This window comes from Oncorhynchus tshawytscha, linkage group LG05 (assembly GCF_018296145.1).
Source record: "Oncorhynchus tshawytscha isolate Ot180627B linkage group LG05, Otsh_v2.0, whole genome shotgun sequence".
In the NCBI taxonomy this organism is placed as follows: Eukaryota; Metazoa; Chordata; class Actinopteri; order Salmoniformes; family Salmonidae; genus Oncorhynchus; species Oncorhynchus tshawytscha.
The window spans coordinates 19,359,024-19,381,608 of record NC_056433.1 but is presented as its reverse complement, the minus strand read 5'-3'; the positions used below and the strand labels follow the sequence as shown (position 1 = coordinate 19,381,608).

General features: G+C 43.1%; 1 protein-coding gene across 2 annotated transcripts in view; it reads left to right on the top strand.

The window, feature by feature from the left end:
• LOC112250094 (mitogen-activated protein kinase kinase kinase 5) overlaps positions 1-22,585 on the top strand; it is a 57,827-nt gene that overhangs the window by 17,393 nt on the left and 17,849 nt on the right. For both annotated transcript variants that reach the window (XR_002953490.2, XM_024419956.2), the window contains exons 2-14: positions 378-517; positions 6,261-6,284; positions 12,075-12,268; positions 13,317-13,485; positions 14,597-14,703; positions 16,352-16,522; positions 17,152-17,264; positions 18,322-18,481; positions 18,732-18,885; positions 20,595-20,702; positions 20,908-20,960; positions 21,680-21,775; positions 22,120-22,201. Coding sequence is in view for 1 of the 2 variants with exons in the window: in XM_024419956.2 (XP_024275724.1) it covers positions 378-517; positions 6,261-6,284; positions 12,075-12,268; positions 13,317-13,485; positions 14,597-14,703; positions 16,352-16,522; positions 17,152-17,264; positions 18,322-18,481; positions 18,732-18,885; positions 20,595-20,702; positions 20,908-20,960; positions 21,680-21,775; positions 22,120-22,201 (1,571 nt within the window). In the remaining variant the exon portion in view is untranslated. The remainder of the gene's footprint in view (positions 1-377; positions 518-6,260; positions 6,285-12,074; positions 12,269-13,316; positions 13,486-14,596; positions 14,704-16,351; positions 16,523-17,151; positions 17,265-18,321; positions 18,482-18,731; positions 18,886-20,594; positions 20,703-20,907; positions 20,961-21,679; positions 21,776-22,119; positions 22,202-22,585) is intronic.

Sequence of the window (22,585 nt, the reverse complement as noted above, 5' to 3'; positions counted from 1 at the left end):
GTGGTACCAGAGGGACTTCTGTGAAAACCACACCCCAACTACACCCCATACTTCTGTAGAAACCACACCCAATACCAGGCAATGTTATTTTGACCTTTTCTTTTGGAAGATTTTGTGATGTCACAGTCTGGTCCAAAAATGACAATTTGGGCAAATTGAAGATCCTACTCCAAAACAACTGTACAGGCATTATTGTCCCATCAGGAAGCATCAATCTCATCTTATTTTATTTGACACTTAAACAAATTGGTAAATGTGAAGAAACTATATAGTAGGCTACAATACGTTAATAGGCATAACATACTGTATGTTATACTGTAGACTTAGGTACAGTTGTTCAGTGTTAAGCCCACTAACAGGCTCTCTGTCCCTCACAGACATAGCTGTGGTGGAGATGACGGACGCTTTCCGCCAGCCCTCCCTGTTCTACCACCTGGGTGTGAGGGAGAGCTTCAGTATGGCCAACAACATCATCCTGTACTGTGACACCAACTCTGACTCGCTTCAGTCCCTGCAGGTAAGCTGTGTGGTTCACACGCGCTCTCGCACACACTCAGGCATGCACACATGCCTTACATAAACATATCTGCAGCCTGTCTGCCTTTTTTCCTCATCACTTTGTTCATACTTTAATCAATTTAATGTTTCCACAATGGATGTAATGTAATACGGTTCATCGGGTTAATGACAAAATCTATATTTAGAATCTGAGTGGGGAACCTGTAATAGCTGTCATTGCTGTTGTAGTGCCAGTTCAACACATTAGTTATTTGTTTGAAGGGAGATGCATTTACACCTAGACAGGAAATGGTGTGTTTCATGAAAAGGAAAGGAGACATTAGGCCTATGTAAAATAGCATCCGACAGAGGAAAAGCAATCCCCTTTATATCCATTTAGCCGTCTAGTCTTGTAAAAGAGCATTTGGTAGACAGGGAAATGTCATTGATAGACTGACTCATTTCCTTGCATTTGCAGAAGAGGTTTATCAATTTTGGTGTTGTCTGTGCCCTTGGGCTGGAGTCCTCAGGTGATGTACAGTTGAATAAACATCAGCCTAAACTGGTTTGCAAAGTGAGAGAGCCCTTGCAGCTGCAATGGAATCCCCTAACAAATCACACCAACAACAACACACAGGCTTGCAAATTAGAGAATGGGGGAGGGGAGACTGGTTTCCTGTGCATAAGGTGCCTTCAGAAAGTATTCCCACCCCTTGACCTTTTCCACATTTTGTTGTGATACAGCATGAATTTAAAATAGATTCAATTGAGATTTTGTGTCTCTGGCCTACACAAAATACCCCATAATGTCAAAGTGGAATGATGTTTTTAGAAATGAATACAAAATGAAAAGTAAATAAGCATTCAACCACTTTGTTATGGCAAGCCTGAGTAGAAATGTGCTTAATATGTCAAATAAAAAGTTGCATGGACTCACTCTGTGTACAATAGTGTTTTTAATTTTATTTTTTTAATTTGATACCCAATTTCATGGTATCCAATTGTTTTTAGTAGCTACTATCTCGTCTCATCGCTACAACTCCCCTCCGGGCTCGGGGGAGACGAAGGATGAAAGTCATGCGTCCTCCGATAATACGCAACCCAACCAAGCCGCACTGCTTCTTAACACAGCGCGCATCCAACCCGGAAGCCAGCCGCACCAATGTGTCGGAGGAACCTTGGTTAGCGTGCACTGCGCTCGGCCCGCCACAGGAGTCGCTGGTGCGCGATGAGACAAGGTCAACCCCTCCCTAACCCAGGCGACGCTAGGCCAATTGTGCGTCGCCCCACGGACCACCCGGTCGCGGCCGGTTACGACAGAGCCTGGCCGCGAACCCAGAGTCTCTGATGGCACAGCTGGCGCTGCAGTACAGCGCCCTTAACCACTGCGTCACCCGGGAGGCCTACAATAATAGTGTTTAACATTATTTTTGAATGACTACCTCACCTCTGTACCCCACAAATACAGATAATTGTAAGGTCCCTCAGTCAAGCAGTGCATTTCAAACACAGATTCAACCACAAAGACCAGGGAAGTTTTCCAATGTCTTGCAAAGAAGGGCACCTATTGGTACAGTGGCGGTCGGTATAGTTTAAGATGGACGATCATTATTTTTTGGAGAATGGCCATATTTCTATTACATTGAATGACAGTCATCCAATTTGGTGTAACATCGATAGGTTTAGGCTACTAAATGATACTCAAATTTTCCCTATACCTATCCTGAGGTTGCTACAACCTAGCCAATGAATTAAAGTTTACAACGTAGGTGCACACAGGTCGAGGGGAAAATTTGAGGGGATGGACAGACAATGACACATTCAATACCGCCTTGCACAGTCTTGCCTGCATCTAGCTTACCTAGGGTGTAATCATTAGTCCAACAGTTGAATACAAGAGTTTCTATAGGACAAATTCAGGTATGTTTATCCTGTTGTGTTCTGTTGCTTCCGTTTAAAAAAAAAAAGGGTTTTCAACAGAATCGGTGGAATGAATACACCCCTGATCACGCGCCACATGTAAACATTCATTCTCTGATCCTTTGATTGAGTGGACAACATGTCAGTTCATGCTGCAAGAGCTCTGACAGGTTGGAGGATGTCCTCCGGATGTTGTCATAATTAATGTGTAAATCAATGGAATGCGGTGAGAACCATGAGCCTCCTAGATTTTGTATTGAAGTCAATGTACCCAGAGGAGGACAGAAGCTAGCTGTCCTCCGGCTACACCATGGTGCTACCCTACAGTCCTGTTGAGACAACTGTAGACCTTTATTGCAAAACCGTGTGTTTTAATAAATTATTGGGTAAGGTGAATATATTTTGTTTAGTTTTATCTAAAAAGGATAATAACATTTGAAATGTTTCACTATTTTTATGAAATTCACTGAGGAGGATGGTCCTCCCCTTCATCCTCTGAGGAGCCTCTACTAGTACACTGAACAACAATTTGAACACAACATTTAAAGTGTTGGTCCCCTGTTTCATGACCTGAAATAAAAGATCCCAGACATTTTCCGTACGCACAAAAAGCAGTTTGCTGATGTCAACGTTGTGAACAGAGTGCCCCATAGTGGCGGTGGGGTTATGGTATGGGCAGGCATAAGCAACGGACATCAAACACAATTGCATTTTATCATTGGCAATTTGAAAGCACAGAGATACAGTAACGAGATCCTGAGGTACATTGTCGTGTCATTCATCCGCAGCCATCACCTCAGGTTTTAGCATAATAATGCATGGCTGCATGTCGCAAGGATCTATGCACAATTCCTGAAAATGCTGAACATTTCCCAGTTCTTCCATGGCCTGCATACTCACCAGACAGGTCACCAATTGAGCATGTTTGGGATGCTCTGGATCAACGTGTACGACAGCATGTTCCAATTCTGCCCATATCCAGCAGCTACGCACAGCCATTGAAGAGGAGTAGGACAACATTCCACAGGCCACAACCAACAGCCTGATCAACTCAATGCGAAGGAGGTGTGTCGCACAGCATGAGGCAAATGGTGGTCACACCAGATACTGACTGGTTTTCTGATCCACGTCCCTACATTTTTTAAGGTATCTTTGACCAACTGAAATTAACACGAGGGGGACAGAGAGCTGGTTTCAAGCGCAGGGCGCAGCAGGTGTTTTAATGTTCAAGGACCACTGGAGGAGGCAGGTAGCTGGGTCCAGGGGCAGGCAGCAAGTCATACACAGGGGGTCCAAAAGGAAACAGTACAGGCAGGGAAAAGGCTAGTAACGTCGTCCGGGAGATCAGGAAATAAGTAAATAACAGGAAATCCGATAGGCTAAAGTACAGGCAGGGAATAGGAAAAAGGCGTCGTTAGTTTTTGCTGGCCTGCCTATCATACACAGGAGGAGTAATGCCGGGAAAAACAGAGCTCCAAAGAGAACTGTGTCAAAAACAAACAATACTTCACAAAGATGCGGTGCAAAGAACTGAACTAAATAGTGTGTGTAAATGACATACAGGTGTGGGAACAGGTGATCAGAATTCAGGTGATTGGGATCTGGAGAGTGAGCTGCGTTCAGGGGATCTATGTGTGCGAGTGTGGGCTGGAAAGTGAGCTGCGTTCAGGGGATCATGAGACCAATGGTGACTTTAAAACGGTTACAGAGTTTAATGGCTGTGATGGGGGAAAAATTTGGATGGATCAACAACATTGTAGTTACTCCAAAATACAAACTAAAATGACAGAGTGAAAAGAAAGAAGCCTGTGGAGAATAAAAAATATTCTAAAACATGCATCCTGTTTGCAATAAGGCACTAAAGTAAAACTGCAAAACACAACACATCATTATTCATATTATTCACAAGTACCACTATTCATATGTTCAAGCATAGGATAAAAATAAACAGAATAGAGCTAAGCACATCCTAGAAGAAAACCTGGTTCAGTCTGCTTTCCAACAGACACTGGGAGACAAATTCACCTTTAAGCAGGACAATAGCCTAAAACACAAGGTCGAATATACACTGGAGTTGCTTACCAAGATGACCTTGAATGTTCCTGAGTGGCCTAGTTACAGTTTTTACTTAAATCTGCTTGAAAATCAATGGCAAGACTTGAAAATGGCTGCCTAGTAATGATCAACAACCAATTTGATAGATCTTGAAGAATTTGCAAAAGAATAATGTGTAAATATTGCATAATCCAGGTGTACAAAGCTCTCAGAGACTTACCCAGAAAGACTCAGCTGTCAAAGGGGATTCTAACATGTATTGACTCAGGGGTGTGAATACTTATGTAAATTGGATATTTCTGTATTTCACTTTCACTAAATTTACAAAATTTTCAAAAAAACGTGTTTTCACTGTAATTATGAAGTTTCATGACGTTGGCCTGGGGGAAGGTTTATGACAGTCATAAATACCTCTTCCCCCGTTTTTCCTCTCTCTACCCTACTAATGTGACATTTGAAAATCCCTTGGTTAACATAGAGATTCTGGGAACATCAGAAGGTGGGGAAAATGAACTATATTCTGATAATCCGACCAATTGAATATATGCGGTGGTACTTAATGAATATGATGTCAGTTCGGTTGTCATCTGAGACATTCTCATCAATGATAGGATGACATAAACTCTACAGTGGAAAGTCTGCACATTGTAGTTATCAGATTCACATGGAATTGTTGTTCAATTTAAATGTTAGATTATACAATTATTGGTAAAGAGATTTAAATGTTAGATTATACAATTATTGCTCAATCAGTGGCCCACCCCTGTGAAGAGACATGGGTTATAAAACTTTTCGCTCCACTATATTAAGCCTTGACGAAAATGTAACCTCCTGTTCCAAGTACGTGAGGTCTGCAGCCTCTGCGTTAAAAGGACTAACATATCAACTACATTATTTTGTGGTGCCCCGACTCTCTAGTTAATTACATTTATATGATTAGCTCAATCAGGTAATATTAATTACGGAGAAAGGATTTTATAGAATAGCATGTCATATCACTTAATCCGGCATAGCCAAAGACACGAGAGGAGTATTGTGTGTAGATGGGTGATACAAATGTTTTCCATTTTGAATCCAGGCTGTAACACAACAAAATGTGGAATAAGTCAAGCATTATGAATACTTTCTGGAGGCACTGCAGAAATCAAGACACACCACACACACTCTTATAACCTGCAATGCTCTGACATTACCATTGCCATAAAAAAAGCATTGCAATATTTTGAAATGGTCGTAGAATCCTCAAAGAATAACCTCTTCAATGAATAGTTAATCAAATAAGCAAAGTGTACCTTTTTAAAATAAATATTATGTCTGCAATCTTGACGAACTGCCCTCCATCTCCACCTGCCTACACTTTGACTCCCTGCTGTAAAAAAAATGACTTTCTGTAGTGGTTTTACCCTTATTGAAGGTTAAGAGTAACAATGGCTGTTAACCTTTTATAGAATGTTTAGAATAGCTCCTTAAGAGCCTGAGGTTCAACCTCTTTTGAATTAAAGTGCCTTTTCCCACATATAACATTTCCATGGTTGTTTGCTGGCACTTACACTAGCCTACAGTATGACACTGCAAAAATAAGTGCTAGTGAGACTGTATCAGCATTTCTACTGGTTCTGTTTACAACTACAGGTGTCCATTTATAGCAGGAGTCCATTGATGATGGAAAGATGGCGCTAGTCAATAAACCATGACCAGTGTAATGTTTCAATGATTTTCTACATCAGCTTTGCAAACTCACTTTCTCACCACAATACAGTATTGACATTTCTCTTTTTCTTTTGCAGGATATTATTTGCCAGAAGAACACTGTAAGTGCACAAACTTCTCTATTTCAAAGCTGTTAGAATCAAACCTCTTATTTATTTCTTGCACCTTTCCTGTGTGAAAGTAAGTGCAATAAACAGTTGGTTTTTTTCATGGCAGCATTCAGCAACACAGCATTGTCTGCCACCATCAGTCCATTTTAATTATCCAATTCAGTATCCCTCTAGTTTGGCTTTGTGCATTCTGCTTTGTGTACAGTAAACTAAAGCATTTTCCCTTACTCAGAGATTATTCCAGGATAGCTTTACTTAGTTGACAGGCAGCCTTATTATCAGGGTGACTGGGGAATGTGATGTGGAAAGCAGCGAGAGAATGAGTTCACTTTCAATTTCACCTCTCATTTTCGATTTCCTGCGTCTGTGCTGTGCCGACACAGCAGTGGTTTAAGCTCCCCCGTCTGTAACACAGTGTCTGCCACTCCTGCCCAGTGATAGCTAGGGCAGACAAGGAGACAACACACAGTCTTGCTGGCTTTCTTATACAGAATAATAGGATATGGTGACATTGATGCACTGTGACATGAGGGGGGAAAAACTGTAAGGTGTTGAAGCAAAGGCATGGACAGGGAGCCTCCTGAGCAGCTGGCCTAAGTGGCTTTATGGAGTGGAATAAGGTGGGTTGTGCTCTAGGAAGGAGGTTGATGGCTGATCTGTGTGTGGCGACAGAGCTTCGGGAGGAGGACTGATTACTGCATTAGAGTGAGAATGCTCTACTGGACTCCATGACTGACTATCTCTCTCCATCTGAATCTACACACCACTTTCTTCTCCTTTGCTCTGAGAAAACAAACACACTCTGCCACAGACAGATATGACACATTAGTGGCACTCTGACCTCGACACATACACACACACACACACACACACACACACACTACTCAGTCCCGTCTACCCCTCCCCCTTTAAATGAATGGGTCCTTAATTACTGTAACATGCAAACACCCTGGCTTCATCCCAAATGGCACCTTATCTATTCCCTTTATAGTGCACTACTTTTGACTGCAGCCTTATGTAGGGCAATGGTGTGATGTAGGACATATCCCTAGTGTTCTGTCCCTGTGCTCCTTTTGTTGTTTTTGGGACCTGTGTGTCACCTACCCTCAGAGACTTGCTGCTGAGGTGAGAAGCATCCAGCTACAGATTATGTGCACTAACGCGGCCTGGTCTGCGAACCTCAGTGCGCATATGTGTGCATCTTAGATGGTATTTGTGTGTCTCAGATTGTATGTGCGCGCACAACCTGTAGATGCTTGTTGGTCACCTGTGTCGCGTGAGTCAGTAGCTTTGTTCCAGGGCGTCAGTGTGCTACGCATATACCAGTCACGCACTTGCTCTGGTCCAGGGTGTTATATTAACTACTGTTGCTTCTGCAGCTAGTACACACTAGCTAGTACATACTAGCTAGCTAGTAGATCTACAACACTAGCTAGCTAGCTAGTACAGACTAAGCTTCATTAAATCAACTTCATTACATTTTTCTACAGTACCAAGCCTATTATTCATTGTCTTCATGCCTTCATTTTAAAGGGTAATGCACCATCCTTTCTGGCACTATTAGACCTGTCTGAGTTTGTATGCTGACTCTCACAGTGTCTGTGTCATGATAAGGTGTCTGCTGGAGCCAGACCCTATTGGCTGCAATAGATCCAGCAGACACCTTATCATGCCACAGATGCTGTGAGACATACAAGATGAGACATGATATTGAATGGTGCCAGAGAGGATGGCGCATTTCCGCCCCCAGCAGGACAGTTGGTGAATTTACAGCGCTAGCTAGTAGCACAGACAAAAGTGGTTAGTTGTCAGTGTCTTTGCTAGTAGTACTAGGTAGCTGGCTAATGCTACTAGCTAGCAGGTAGCTAACTGGCGCTACTAGATAGCCACGAGTTAGCTAGTAGTGCTAGCTAGGTTGTGAGAGCTAAAGCACAAGCAACAGTGGTTGCTTGGTTGTAGTGATTTTTGGCATATCCAAAATTTATCAAAACTAAATGAATCCTGAACACATACAGTGCCTTCAGAAAGTATTCATACCCCTTGACAGTTTGTTGTGTTACAGCCTGAATTTGTGGAATACACACAATATCCCATAATGTCAAAGTGGAATTAGATTTTAAAATTTTTTTTAAAGATTTTTTACAAATGAATGAAAAGCTGAAATGTCTTGAGTCAATAAGTATTCATCCCCTTTGTTTTTTCATTTATTTGTATTTGTTGAATCTTTATTTAACTAAGCAAGTCAGTTAAGAACAAATTCTAATTTACAATGATTACCTACCAAAAGGCAACAGGCCTCCTGCTGGGGCTGGGAGTTAAAAAACAATAAAAAAAAAAAAAAATATAAAAATATATATATATATATATATACCTCCTGCAGGGAGAAACTTTGTAGCGGGGCAGGGGAAAAGAGGGAGAAGCTCCAGGGCTAGCTGCATTAGAAGGGGTGAGAGATGAGGAAATGTTGGACGGGCAAGGAGGCATGGCTGAGTCAAATATGAATCCTGACTGTGGTGATTAAAGAGCTCAGCCATGTGCTTCTTGTCAGTAACAACCACATCATCAACATTAAGGGACATGGACAGCTGTGAGGAGGAGGGTTTATTTTCCAGGTCTTTAACCATTTTCCAGAACTTCTTGGGGTTAGACCCACAGAGAGAGAACTGCTCCTTAAAGTAACTAACTTTGGCCTTCTGGATAGCCTGAGTGCGCTTATTTCTCATTTGCCTGAAAGAGAGCCAGTCAGCCTGAGTATGCGTGTGCCGAGCCTTTCACCACTTGTTATGGCAAGCCTAAATACGTTCAGGAGTAGAAATGTGCTTAATAAGTTGCATGGACTCCCTCTGTGTGTAATAATAGTGTTTAACATTATTTTTGAATGTTTTTTTATACCTTATCTCCGTACCCCACACATGCAATTATCTGTAAGGCCCCTTAGTCGAGCAGTGAACACAGATTCAAACACAGATTCAACTACAAAGACCAGGAAGGTTTTCCAACGCAAAGAAGGGCACCTATTGATAGATGGGTAAAAAAAGCAGACATTGAATATCCCTTTGAGCATGGTGAAGTTATTAATTACACTTTGGAAGATACAGGCACCCTTCCTAACTCAGTTGACGGAGAGGATGGAAACCGTTCAGAGATTTCACCATGAGGCCAATGGTGACTTTAACACAGTTGCAGAGCTTAATGGCTGTGATAGGAGAAAACTAAGGATGGATCAACAACATTGTAGTTACTCCAAAATACTAACCTAATTGACAGAGTGAAAAGAAGGAAGCCTGTACAGAATACAAATATTCCAAAACATGCATCCCATTTGCAATAAGGCACGAAAGTAAAACTGGCAAAAAAAATTGCTTAGAAATTAACTTTATGTCCTGAATACAAAGTGTTGTATTTGTGACAAAACCAACACAACACATCACTACTCATATTATACTCATATTTTCAAACATGGTGGTGGCTGCATCGTGTGATGGGTATGCTTGCCATCGGGAAGGACTAGGGAGTTCTTAGGATAAAAATAAGCACAAACAAAATCCTAGAGGAAAGCCTGGTTCAGTCTGCTTTCCAACAGACACTGGGAGACACATTCACCTTTCAGCAGGACAATAACCTAAAACACAAGGCCAAATATACACTGGATTTGCTTACCAAGATGGCATTGAATGTTCCTGAGTGGCCTAGTTACAGTTTTTACTTAAATCTGCTTGAAAATCTATGGCAAGACTTGAAAATGGCAATGATCAACAACCAATTTGACAGTGCTTGAATAATTTTTTTAAAGAATAATGTGCAAATATTGTACAATCCAGGTGTGCAAAGCTCTCAGAGACTTACCCAGAAAGATTCACAGCTGTAATCGATGCCATAAGGGATTCTAACATGTATTGACTCAGGGTGTTGAATACTTATGTAATCAAGATACTGTATATTAGTGTTTTATATTTCATAATTGTTTTACAAATGTCAGAATTTTTCTTCCACTTTTACATGACAGAGTATTTTGTGTAAATCATTAACAAAATATGACAATTAAATCCATTTGAATCCCACTTTATAACACAACAAAATGTTTAAAAAGTCAAAGGGTGTTAATACTTTCTGAAAGCGCTGTAGTTAAGCTAGCTAACTCTCCCAACTTTGACCATGATGATACTAACACACTAATATAATGCCCTGGACCAGAGCTAGTGCGCCGTCTGCTATGTGCGTAGCACACTGATGCCCTAGAACATGTCGAGAGTTCAGGTTGCACGCACACATACCAACTGAGACGCGAAAATACAATTTGAGACGCATGTGCTGTCACGTTCTGACCTTAGTTCCTTTGTATTTGTCTGTGTTTTAGTATGGTCAGGGCGTGAGTTGGGGTAGGCAGTCTATGTTTGTTTTTCTATGTTGGTTTTTGAGTTCGGCCTAGTATGGTTCTCAATCAGAGGCAGCTGTCAATTGTTGTCCCTGATTGAGAATCATACTTAGGTAGCCTGCATTTCACTTTTGGTTTGTGGGTGTTTGTTTACGTGTGAGTGCTTGGGCCACACGGTACTCTTTCAGTTTTGTATATTTCACATTTATTATTTTGTTCCAGTGTTCAGTTGTGTTTTTGATTAAATCAATATGGACACTTACCACGCTGCGTTTTGGTCCGATTCTTACTCCTCCTCAGACGAAGAGGAGGAAATCCGTTACATGTGCTTTGCGATTCGCAGACCAGGCTGCATCAACGAGCATAATCTGCAGTTGGATGCTTCTCATTGGCTGACGTTGCCAGGGAGAAGGACAGTCTCAATGGCACCTAGCAATTAAAACATTTATAAATGTGTGATGTGTTGTCATCATGTAATCCGCTAGGGCATGAATCACGCAGTGTGTGTTGCTCAATATAGGGTAGGATGTTGTAATCTGTGTCTGCATCTAACGGTGACAAGCCATCACAGGTTATTTTGGAAAGAAATGGCATGACTGATGTCTTAAAAATAAGATTGCAGGAGAGGAAGCAGTTTTACTGTGGAACATTCCGGTTTCTACAGGCAGAAGTTGAGCATCTGTTCACTTCCTTTTGTTGCAAGTGTGAGTTGCAAGCACACCGGATGTGTTCTTGAAGATGGAATTGAAACAGAAGTTAAAATAGCCACTAACTGTGCACTCAGGATTCATCCCTTTCCGTAACCTACTGTAGCCTACATGTTCAAGTATATTTAGGATCCATCAATTCAAACTTTTCAAGTGCTGAGTGTTGAGTATACTGAACATGACAGACTAAATTGACATCAATGATAGATTTACTGCAAATACAGTTGCAAATACAAATACAGTAGTAAGACAGACGTGGTTTGAATTGATTTCCATGAGCAAGTTTTAAAGCTAGTTCTGCCCTGAGGCCAGTGTGAGCAGCCCGGTTAAACAGATCCTTATGCCACTCTCATTACTGATGTGGATCTATCCCCCAGGATACTGGCTCTTTAGACAAATTCAATTATGTCCATGGGTACAACCACACCATTGTCCCTGCAGATCAGATTCTCCTCCTTCTGTCACAACACTATGTCACAAAATGACCAGCACAAGGCAGTCCCATACCACTGTCCTCCCATTGTATATAACACATGCAGTCAACATGCAATGTAATATAATCTAACAGAAACAACCTATGCTTTAGCACGGTACCAGACCTGTTTGTGTTTTATAATCATCCAGCACAAACAGATCTGGGACCAGGCGACCTCTGTATGTTTATGACCCAAGAAATTGCTGCTTTCTGTTTCCCTCCAGACATGCTCAGCCAACTACAGTTTCATCCCGTACATGGTGACGCCGCACAACAAGGTGTACTGCTGCGAGAGCAGCCTGATGAAGGGCCTGACAGAGCTGATGCAGCCCAGCTTCGAGATGCTGCTGGGACCAATCTGCATGCCCCTGCTGGACCGCTTCGTCCAGCTGCTCAAGGTGCCCCAGGCTAACTCCTGGTGAGTAGTAGAGGGATGTGTAGCCTGGGATGCTAGGCCTAAAGCTCCTGCTGATTAGGTTGTTGGGGTTAGAAACTGGGCTGCTATAGGCCTAAGTCACATGTTTGCTGTTCTCACACCTTGATGTAGTGAAACGGGTGTCACCTCGCTGGGGAAGGTGTGAACATGCACACCAAGGTGATGATTACAGAGCTATTATTGCCAACAGAGGTGTATTATCATGAACTAAAGTGTACTGTATAACAGCTGGATTTTGTGTTGTCTTGTGTAATTGTCTGTGGTTGATTAAGCAACATGGATGACTAGCTGGTGAAGTGCGGTATGACTGTAGCCATACTGTAGTTTAATGGAGTCATTTAAAGTCGTGTTACCCGATAAGCTTTACTTAAATTAAAATGTGCAATGTTTTTTGTTTGTCTGTTCTTCATTTCATCAGATATTGCACTTCATGAGTATTCCTCAGCGTCCATTGTATTATCCAATTCACTCCTTTTGGATAATACATGATGCATTACTTTATTTGGTGTGTCCCTCTGCAACACTTTGGCTTGCATAGCAATCTCAGTTTTAATGTTAGCATTGCTTGGTTCTGTCCTAATGGTTAAGGCTTCTCTCTCTGCCAATATTCAGCAACAGCCTCTCTTCTAGGAATATGGAGTCATATTTCAGAGAGCTGAGATAAAAGTGCAGCTCCAACAGTAGAGTGAAGAATACTTTGAAGGGGCTTACCAGGGAACACATTCATGAGCTCCACATTCAGCTGCCACGAGGAAGTAAATAACTGACATATTGCATATGTTTACGAGGGTAGACTATTTATAATGGTGTCAGGCAAGGCAAGATCAAAGACACTGTAGCCTATATCAAAAGTTGCCTCAGAGGAATAGATACATTATTTTCAGTTATAAACGGTTGTATCTATCCCCATTCCTCATATTTATTTCCCCAGAAAGTCACATCAATACATAATAATGGTTTATTTGCAGAAAACTTGATTTCTAGTGTGAAATAACATCTCTCTGTGAATCTCTCCGGTACCCCTTCACAGCCAATACTTCAGAGAAACTATTCTCAACGAGATTCGGAAAGCGCGGGAATTGTTCACAGGGATGGAGCTGGCCTCGGAACTCAGCCGAATTCAACAACGATTGGACAACGTAGAGTGCCTTTCAGCTGACATCGTCATCAACCTGCTTCTGTCCTACAGGGACATCCAGGTACATTTAGCCTTCTTCAGCTTGTCAGATGCTATCGGCATGGGCCATTTAGATAGACTGAAATGCCTCAGCATAAATGTTTTAGGGCCTCCCTCAATCCATTTTCTAACAAAATCATTCTTCTGAGATAAAATTATCTTGGGCTTCCAGTGGAAAGCTGCAGATTAACTTTTTGTCATCTTCCTGTGGCAAATCTGCAACTGCACTGCAGTCTGTTCTCTATGCATTGCCATGCCATTCACCCTACACCCTCCCATCCTGCCATTCACCCTACACCCTCCCATCCTGCCATTCACCCTACACCCTCCCATCCTGCCATTCACCCTACACCCTCCCATCCTGCCATTCACCCTACACCCTCCCCCTCCCATCCTGCCATTCACCCTACACCCTCCCATCCTGCCATTCACCCTACACCCTCCCATCCTGCCATTCACCCTACACCCTCCCACCCTGCCATTCACCCCTACACCCATCCTGCCCCACCCTGCCATTCACCCTGCCATTCACCCTACACCCTCCCATCCTGCCATTCACCCTACACCCTCCCATCCTGCCATTCACCCTACACCCTCCCATCCTGCCATTCACCCTACACCCTCCCATCCTGCCATTCACCCTACACCCTCCCATCCTGCCATTCACCCTACACCCTCCCATCCTGCCATTCACCCTACACCCTACATCCCCATCCTGCCATTCACCCTACACCCTCCCATCCTGCCATTCACCCTACACCCTCCCATCCTGCCATTCACCCTACACCCTCCCATCCTGCCATTCACCCTACACCCTCCCACCCTGCCAGCCATAGGCAGCCACCCATCACATTAATAAATGATGTCAACAACAAGAGATACAAGGAGAGGCTGAATTATTCAACATGATTTAGATAAATATATACTGGACAAAAAATGGTGGAAGAGGGGACATTTGTTTATTGAAGTACTTGAAGAAGCTGACAATGTCCTTCCCAAAGCAGTGACTTTGTAAGGGAACAAGGACATAGATATTTTAGGTTTCATGTAAACTATAGAAACCAAGATGTGGCTGAGTGGGTACATGATTTTCAATCCAACGATCTGTTTTTCTATGCTTGTTTGTAATGTAGGATTATGAATCCATAGTGAAGCTGGTGGAGACCTTGGAGAAGCTTCCTACATTCGACCCTGTGGCCAATCCCCATGTCAAGTTCCACCATGCCTTTGCACTGAATCGGTAAGACCCCCAGTATGTCACACCTGGGTTTTTTTTATACACGCACACACACACACACACACACACACACATAACATGCATGTGCTGAGCATGTGTGTCTGTGCTCTGAGTCGGAACATCCCACATGTTCAGCTTGGAAAGTATTTTACTGCCTGATCTTTAACGTGCCGCCTCACTTGTAAACGCACACTGGGTTTCCAAGCAAGTTGCTCTATCATTTCGGAGCCATTGGAAAATTCCTGCATGCTACAACGCAACATTGGTGTCTGGCCAGTTACGAGAACATTTCACACGCTCAAAGAGATGTATTAATAAAGCTGTTGCACATTCTTTGCATAATTGGGAAAACATTGAATGGCCCGAAAATGAAGATGGTTGCCATGAGTCTGTTTGTTTGTTTAGACAGCAGCCCATTTGTCTCCCCCAACTAGAGGTGGTGCATGACTCAGCAGTTTAGTGCACCATAGCGAAATATTGCCATTATCCTGCAACAATGAGGCATGGATGATTATAATTACATCTCTTCTTTTAAACATGTCTGACAAGCAGAGTTTTCTGTTGAGTAATTGGTGAGAAAACGGCAGCAGCAGGGATGTAAATGTCGAAACCTTTCCTGTTGCACTCCCTCCCTCCTTCCCCTCCATGTTTGACTGTTGGATGACTGGAGTGGGCTAGGCTGACTCACTGCTTAGCTTCGCCCCCCTCCAGTTGCCGTTCAGCCACACACTAGTGTGAAGTGAAAGCTGGGGAGCGGAGAGCAGCCTGAGCTGCAGCCTCCATTAAAGGTGCCCTATTCCCATTCCCTCTGGATAGGCTCCCTGGAAAAAGCTGCTAGTTCCTATGCTTTAATTAACATCCATCTGTCATTAATTAGCTGGCTTGCTAGTTCACCAATTCACTGTTCAAGTCTTCATAATTTGCACGTCTGAATTTACAATTAAAATTGGTTAGTTCAGCTTTTCCTCTAGCTAAACAGCTGATAAACAACAACAAAAAAAAGTAATTTGTTGAACATTTTAACATTTTGTTATTAAATAAACATAAAACTCACATTCCACAAAGTTATTCCTCTTTATTCTTGAAAATGTTCTATGAAGAGGTGACTTCCGTCCGCCATTAGTTGTTGCCGGAATTTGGGAGTTTTACCTGCTTCGCAAGGTGTCATGGGATATCCTACCTGGCGAAGGAAACATCCAGAGAGGTAGAGGCAAAGTTAATAGGCCTATATTCTAAAATCAGTGATAGGCCTACATTGGATGCTGACTCAAAATCTTCCAAATGAAGGTAGGGCATACCTTGGAGAAGGCATAATTTTAAGTTAGGACATTTTTTAAAATTGAACCTTTATTTAACTAGGCATGTCAGTTAATTAAGAACAAATTCTTATTTACAATGACGGCCTACCCCAGCCAAACCCTAACCCGGACGATGCTAGGCCAATTGTGCGCCGCCCTATGGGGTTGTGATACAGCCTGGAATCGAAGCAGGGTCTGTAGTGACACCTCTAGCACTGAAATGCAGTGCCTTAGACCGCCGCGCCACCGGTGGTCTACCTTGATGCACTATCCTTGCCCGATTGATGACACCCTATTCCCTATAAAAGTAGTGCACAAGGAAATAGGATACAATTTGGAACTCTTGTTTTCAGGAGGAACCTCCCGGGGGACCGTCAGAAGGCCCTGGACATCATGCTGCCCCTGGTGAAGGCTGACAACCAGGTGGCCTCAGACATCTACTGCCTGGTGGGACGCATCTACAAGGACGTGTTCTTGGAGTCCCACTTCGCTGACAAAGAGAGCAGGGACAGTGGCACGGCCTGGTGAGAGCTGCACACACACACGCACACACACTGGTGAAAGCCTGGCTGCTGATGAGTCATTACCTCTCACTCCCCTCTCACTCCTCACTAGCCAGAGTAGCAAAGACCACCTCTCAACTACAGATAATGAACATCTATGTCATCTGACATGGAGCAGAGAGGCTGCAAGGTCTGGCAGAAGCTGATTTGAAACGGCACCACCACCATTGATAAATTGAAGATAATTGCGATCTTCCTGGAATGGTTATGTCTTGCATCGAGACGATTTATGGCATCTCATTAGAATAACTCCCCCTCGGGCAACCTTGTCCTCTGTTCCAACCCAGACAATGTCTTTGGAGAGCCTTCTCATGTTATTCACACTCATTCCTTCAGTGGAACAGATTGCTCATTAAGTAAATTAGGGTTTTTATTTGCGAGTGCCAAGCTTTGTGCAAGTGGTTCCTCTGTGCACCCAGCCAAATAAGGCTGTAATTGTTTTTGGATGCTTTTTACAAAACTAGGGAGATGAAAAGTTCTCACTAAGGACACTTCAGCAATTACTGTAGGAACATCATGTCTGATTTAAAAATGAAGCATAGTGTGTAATATTGGTGATTCTAAGTTAGCTTCTCTGTCGTTCCTCTCAGGTTTAAGAAGGGGTTTGAGTCTGAGCCGACACTACACTCTGGCATCAACTACGCCGTTCTACTCCTGGCAGCGGGACACCAGTTTGACGCCTCCTTCGAGCTCCGCAAAGTCGGTGAGTATTGACTAACACTTTATTCTCCTTGATATCTAATGATTTGCCTTGAGCTGCCTGAGTTTTGTGCTGTTTGGCTCCCAATCCCCTGTGTTTACTGTGAAATCTGAGGCTCAGAAAGTAGCACAGGAATGTGAGAAACAGGACAGACAATCCTGGGAATCAACCGTGGGCCTCCTCCAAGTCCCTGCTCCCCCCCCTGCTCTCCTCTAATCTGCCCTGTCCTGGGCTGCCTGAGCAGGACATGTAGTGGCAGCTTCCCTCAGCGAGGCCAAAAATAACAACCATGCCCCATTATCGCTCTGCAATTTAGTAGCAACATGGCAAGTACCTACTAAGATTCTCCAATCTACATTTCAGGTGAAATGCTTGACATAAGAGTAAGCTCTACAGTGCCCAGCCTATTCCCAAACCCCTGCTGTGCAGTACATCCCATTGTGTTCTCCTTCGCTAAGTATCTGATCTCTGTGAAGAATTATAAACTGGGTAGTTCAAGCCCTGAAGGCTGATTGGCTGACAACCGTGGTATATCAGACCGTATACCACGGGTATGACAAAACCTTTTTTTTACTGCTCTAAGGCACATCAGAGGTTTGTGATATATGGCCAATATACCACAGCTATGGGATATGTCCAGAGGCTCTCCTGTATTTAGTTGTGCGTAAGAACAGCCCTTAGCCATGGTATATTGGCCATATAACACACCTCCTCTGGCCATATTGTTTAAATAACACATGGTATAAAAATAACACAAAATAGGTCAAAATAGGACACAGTATCTCGAAACGTTGCACAATAAAACGGAAGGATTCAACAGTGTGGAGTATCTTTCTTTTATATTATTATAATACACAGGAGGTCGGTGGCACCTTAATTGCGGAGGACGGGCTCGTGGTAAGGGCTTGAGCAGAATATGTGGAATGGTATTAAATACATGATTTCTTTGTGTTTGATGCCATTCCATTTGCTCGGTTCCAGCCATTATTATGAGCCGTCTTCAATCAGCAGCCTCCACTGTTATAATATGTCCCTGACCTGACCTTGTTGTTCTCTCCAGGAGTGAAGCTGAGCAGCCTACTGGGGAAGAAGGGCAGCCTAGATAAGCTGCAGAGCTACTGGGATGTGGGTTTCTTCCTGGGGGCTAGCATCCTGGCCTGTGACAACACCAGGGTCATACAGGCCTCCGAGAAACTCTTCAAATTGAAGGCCCCTGTCTGGTGAGCGAGGGTGTTTTTAATTTTTTACATTTAAAGCTCAACATATAGTGAACTTATTTCAACCTATTTTGCACAATTTAAATGTGCTTTCGTCTTTCGTAGTCAGTCAGTGGCCTATTTTCTTTTGGTGCTCAAGATTTAAACAATCTATTCAAACATATTTAGCTCTGTTTAACTGACTTTTCTTTTCCTGCAGTCGAAGGCCTTTTACATTTCTTTTAAGCTATCATCTGTGTTGACTGCAACCCAGGTATCTGCGCTCTCTTGTGGAGACCATCCTGATTTACCAGCACTTCAAAAAGCCGTCTGTAGAGCAGCCGCCGCCCAAACAGGAACTGGTGGACTTCTGGATGGACTTCCTGGTGGAGGCCACAAAGAAAGACGTCTCGTCTGTCCGCTTCCCGGTATGTGTCGCATGCTCTCTTTGCCTTCCTTCCTGGGATTCTTCACTGTTTAGACTTGACCTTGACAGTTAGACATATACAGTCCCAGTAAATAGTCATTCAAGGGTTTTTCTTTATTTTGTAGAATAATAGTGAAGACATCAAAACTATGAAATAACACATAAGGAATCATGAAGAAACCAAATAATTGTTAAACAAATCAAAATAAATTTTATATTTCAGATTCTTCAAAGTAGCCACCCTTTGCCTTGATGACAGCTTTGCACACTCTTGGCATTCTCTAAACCAGCTCCATGAGTTAGCACCTGGAATGCATTTCAATTAACAGGTGTGCCTTGTTAAAAGTTCATTTGTGGAATTTCTTTCCTTCTTTTGAGCCAATCAGTTGTGTTGTGATAAGGTAGGGGTGATATACAGAATATAGCCCTATTTGGTAAAAGACCAAGTCCATATTATGTCAAGAAGAGCTCAAATGAGCAAAGAGAAACAACAGTCCATCATTACTTTAGGACATAAAGGTCTGTCAGTCCGGAAAATGTCAAGAACTTTGAAAGTTTTTTCAAGTGCAGTCCCAAAAACCATGAAGCTCTATGATGAAACTGTCTCTCATGAGGACCGCCACAGGAAAGGAAGACCCAGAGATACCTCTGCTGCAGAGGATAAGTTCATTAGAGTCAACTGCACCTCCAATTGCAGCCCAAAAAAATGCTTCAGAGTTCAAGTAACAGACACATCTCAACATCAACTGTTAAGAGGAGACTCTGTGAATCAGGCCTTCATGGTCAAATTTCTGCAAAGAAACCACTACGAAAGGACACTAATAAGAAGAAGAGACATGCTTGGGCCAATAAACACGATCAGTGGACATTAGACCTGTGGAAATCTGTCCATTGGTCTGATGAGTCCAAATTTGAGATTTTTGGTTCCACCTGCCATGTCTTTGTGAGACGCAGAGTAGGTGAATGGATGATCTCCGCATGTGTGGTTCCCACCGTGAAGCATGGAGGAGGAGGTGTGATAGTGTGTGGGTGCTTTGTGGTGACATTGCCAGTGATTTATTTAGAATTCAAGGCACTTAACCAGCATGGCTACCACTGCATTCTGCAGCGATACCCCATCCCATCTAGTTTGTGCTTAGTGGGACTATAATTTGTTTTTCAACAGGACAATGACCCGAACACACCTCCAGGCTGTGTAAGGGCTATTTGACAGATGACCTGGCCTCCATAATCACCCAACCTCAACCCAATTGAGATGGTTTGGGATGAGTTGGACCACATAGTGAAGGAAAAGCAGCCAACAAGTGCTCAGCATATGTGGGAACTCCTTCAAGACTGTTGGAAAAGCACTCCTCATGAAGCTGATTGAGAGAATGCCAAGAGTGTGCAGTGCTGTCATCAAGGCAATGGGTGGCTACTTTGAAGAATCTGAAATATAAAATATATTTTGATTTGTTTAACACTTTTTTGGTTACGTCATGATTCCATATGTGTTATTTCATAGTTTTGATGTATTCACTATTATTCTACAATGTAGAAAATAGTAAAAATAAAGAAAACCCCTTGAATGAGTAGGTGTGTCCAAACTTTTGACTGGTGCTCTACATCAACCATAACAGTGGTACCAGCTGGGGCAGTTTTCCTACACTGTTTATTTTCTCTGCTTTATTGTGAAATGTCTTGATGTCCTATTGGTTGTCCTTTTTCCAGGTGTTGATATTGGAGCCCACCAAAGTCTACCTGCCTTCGTACTTGTCCATAAACAACGATGTGGAGGAGAACACTGTCTCCATCTGGCATGTTTCCCCTGATGACAAGGTAAGTTACTGACCACAGGAAGAGTGTGTGACAACTGCCTTGTGTCTTTGCTTTGTGTCTCAGAAAAGAAGTACAGCCCTGGAGTACAGCCCTGCCTGTCTGTCTATATGTCCGTCTCTCTCTGTCTCTGTCTCTCTCTGCCCTGACACATTTTAATCAGTCACCAGAGGTACTGATGTTCATGTTTTTCTGATCGTTCTAACAGCACAGGGGGGTCCATGAGTGGAACTTCAGGGCCATGTCAGTACGGGGTGTCAGGTTGGTGATCTCACAGCTGTCCTGTTCTACACACTCATTGTAATGTATGGGCAATAAAGACTGCTCTCTACTCTCCTCTCTCCTCTACTCTCCTCTGTAACTTATGCCAACAACATAACAGATTATAATGTGGCCACCTGGTTCCCACGGCAATATTAGTCAGAGATGGTCCCTCAATGCCTCTCCCTCCTTCCCCCTCCAACTGATCTCCCACTTCAGAGGGCCTCTGTGAGATGTTGCTAGGGAGCGTATTTTTGTTTTTGCCCACTCGCCCTCCAGTGTACTAGGAGACAATGGCAGTTCCCTTGGCTGCAGCAGTGTGCCATGGTGGGCTGAATTCAACCACTCATTCTCTGCTCTGGTCCACTCCGCTCAACCCTGGCCTTAGTTAACTGGCTTAAAATCCCTGTTCGCTCAGCTGAACACTGGTGGAGACTCAACAGTGTGTATGTGTGTGTGTGGGAATGAATGTTCAGAGTTATATTCATTCTTTCAGAGTTACTGTAACTTGTTGTATGTGATTGAATGAAGAACATAGTTAGGTTGTAAGAGTCTTGCAGCTCTGGTGAAAAGAAAAAGCTTCTGCACTTAGAGACTACTGGAATGATTTCTCATAAGTTTCTGGCTACACCTAGACATCCAGTCTATGCCAGTGTTCTATAGATGTCATGTGAATTCACCTGTCGTCTTTTCTCTAACTGTCAACTCATCTTCCTCAGTATTTCCAAGTTTGACGAGCGCAGTGCCTTCCTGTATGTGCTACACAACTCAGAGGACTTTCAGATCTACTTCTGCACAGAGATGCACTGCAAAAGGTCTGTCTGTCCCTCTGTGCCGTGATTGCGCCATCTCACAAGCACATGAGCTGTTCTCCAAGGGAGTGTCTGTACTGTAGACTTGTGACTCTCACAAAGAAGAACCGAAGCACAGCTAGCCAGTCTCAATAGCTCCATAGTGTGATTCAGTGAGTCAGTGCTGGTGTGATGGGGGTTTGTGAGTGTGTGAAAGGCTGCTTGTCTGGGCTCTGTGTTATTTCACGACTGCTCTTGTGACATATTTTTAAGTGTGGTGAAGGTTATCTGGTGTTTGTGTGGGTGTAAATTGAGTATTTCATCTCAAATGTGGAACGGTACTGATGTGACTGCTCTGTGTGTTGCAGGTTCTGTGATCTGGTCAACAGCATCGCAGAGGAAGCATGGAAAGGCCCGGAAGAGGGGGAGTGTGACATTGACGCCCTAGAGGTGAAGGAGGAGAGAAGGATACTCCTTTTCTAGCCACATTCTTTTATTTCTATGTTATTTCCAACAGAATTACCTGATGTACAGTATATGTATACAAGAGCTAGGATGTATTCAGCAGAAACAGTCTCTCCGATTGTTTTTCAAAATCTATATAAAACCAGATAAAGGCCATGTAAAGTGTTGAAATGGTTAGAGACAACTTCCTACAGTGTGAAAGTAGGTCACGCTGCTCATGCAATAGAAACCAACAGAGTGTACTGTATAAAAAGCAACTGTCCCTCTATTCACCTGTTCTCCCAGTGGTGCGACAAAACAATTACCTGTGAATAATTACCCAGAAACAATGACACAGCCTCTTCCTGCCAAACACTAGCATGGCCCAGA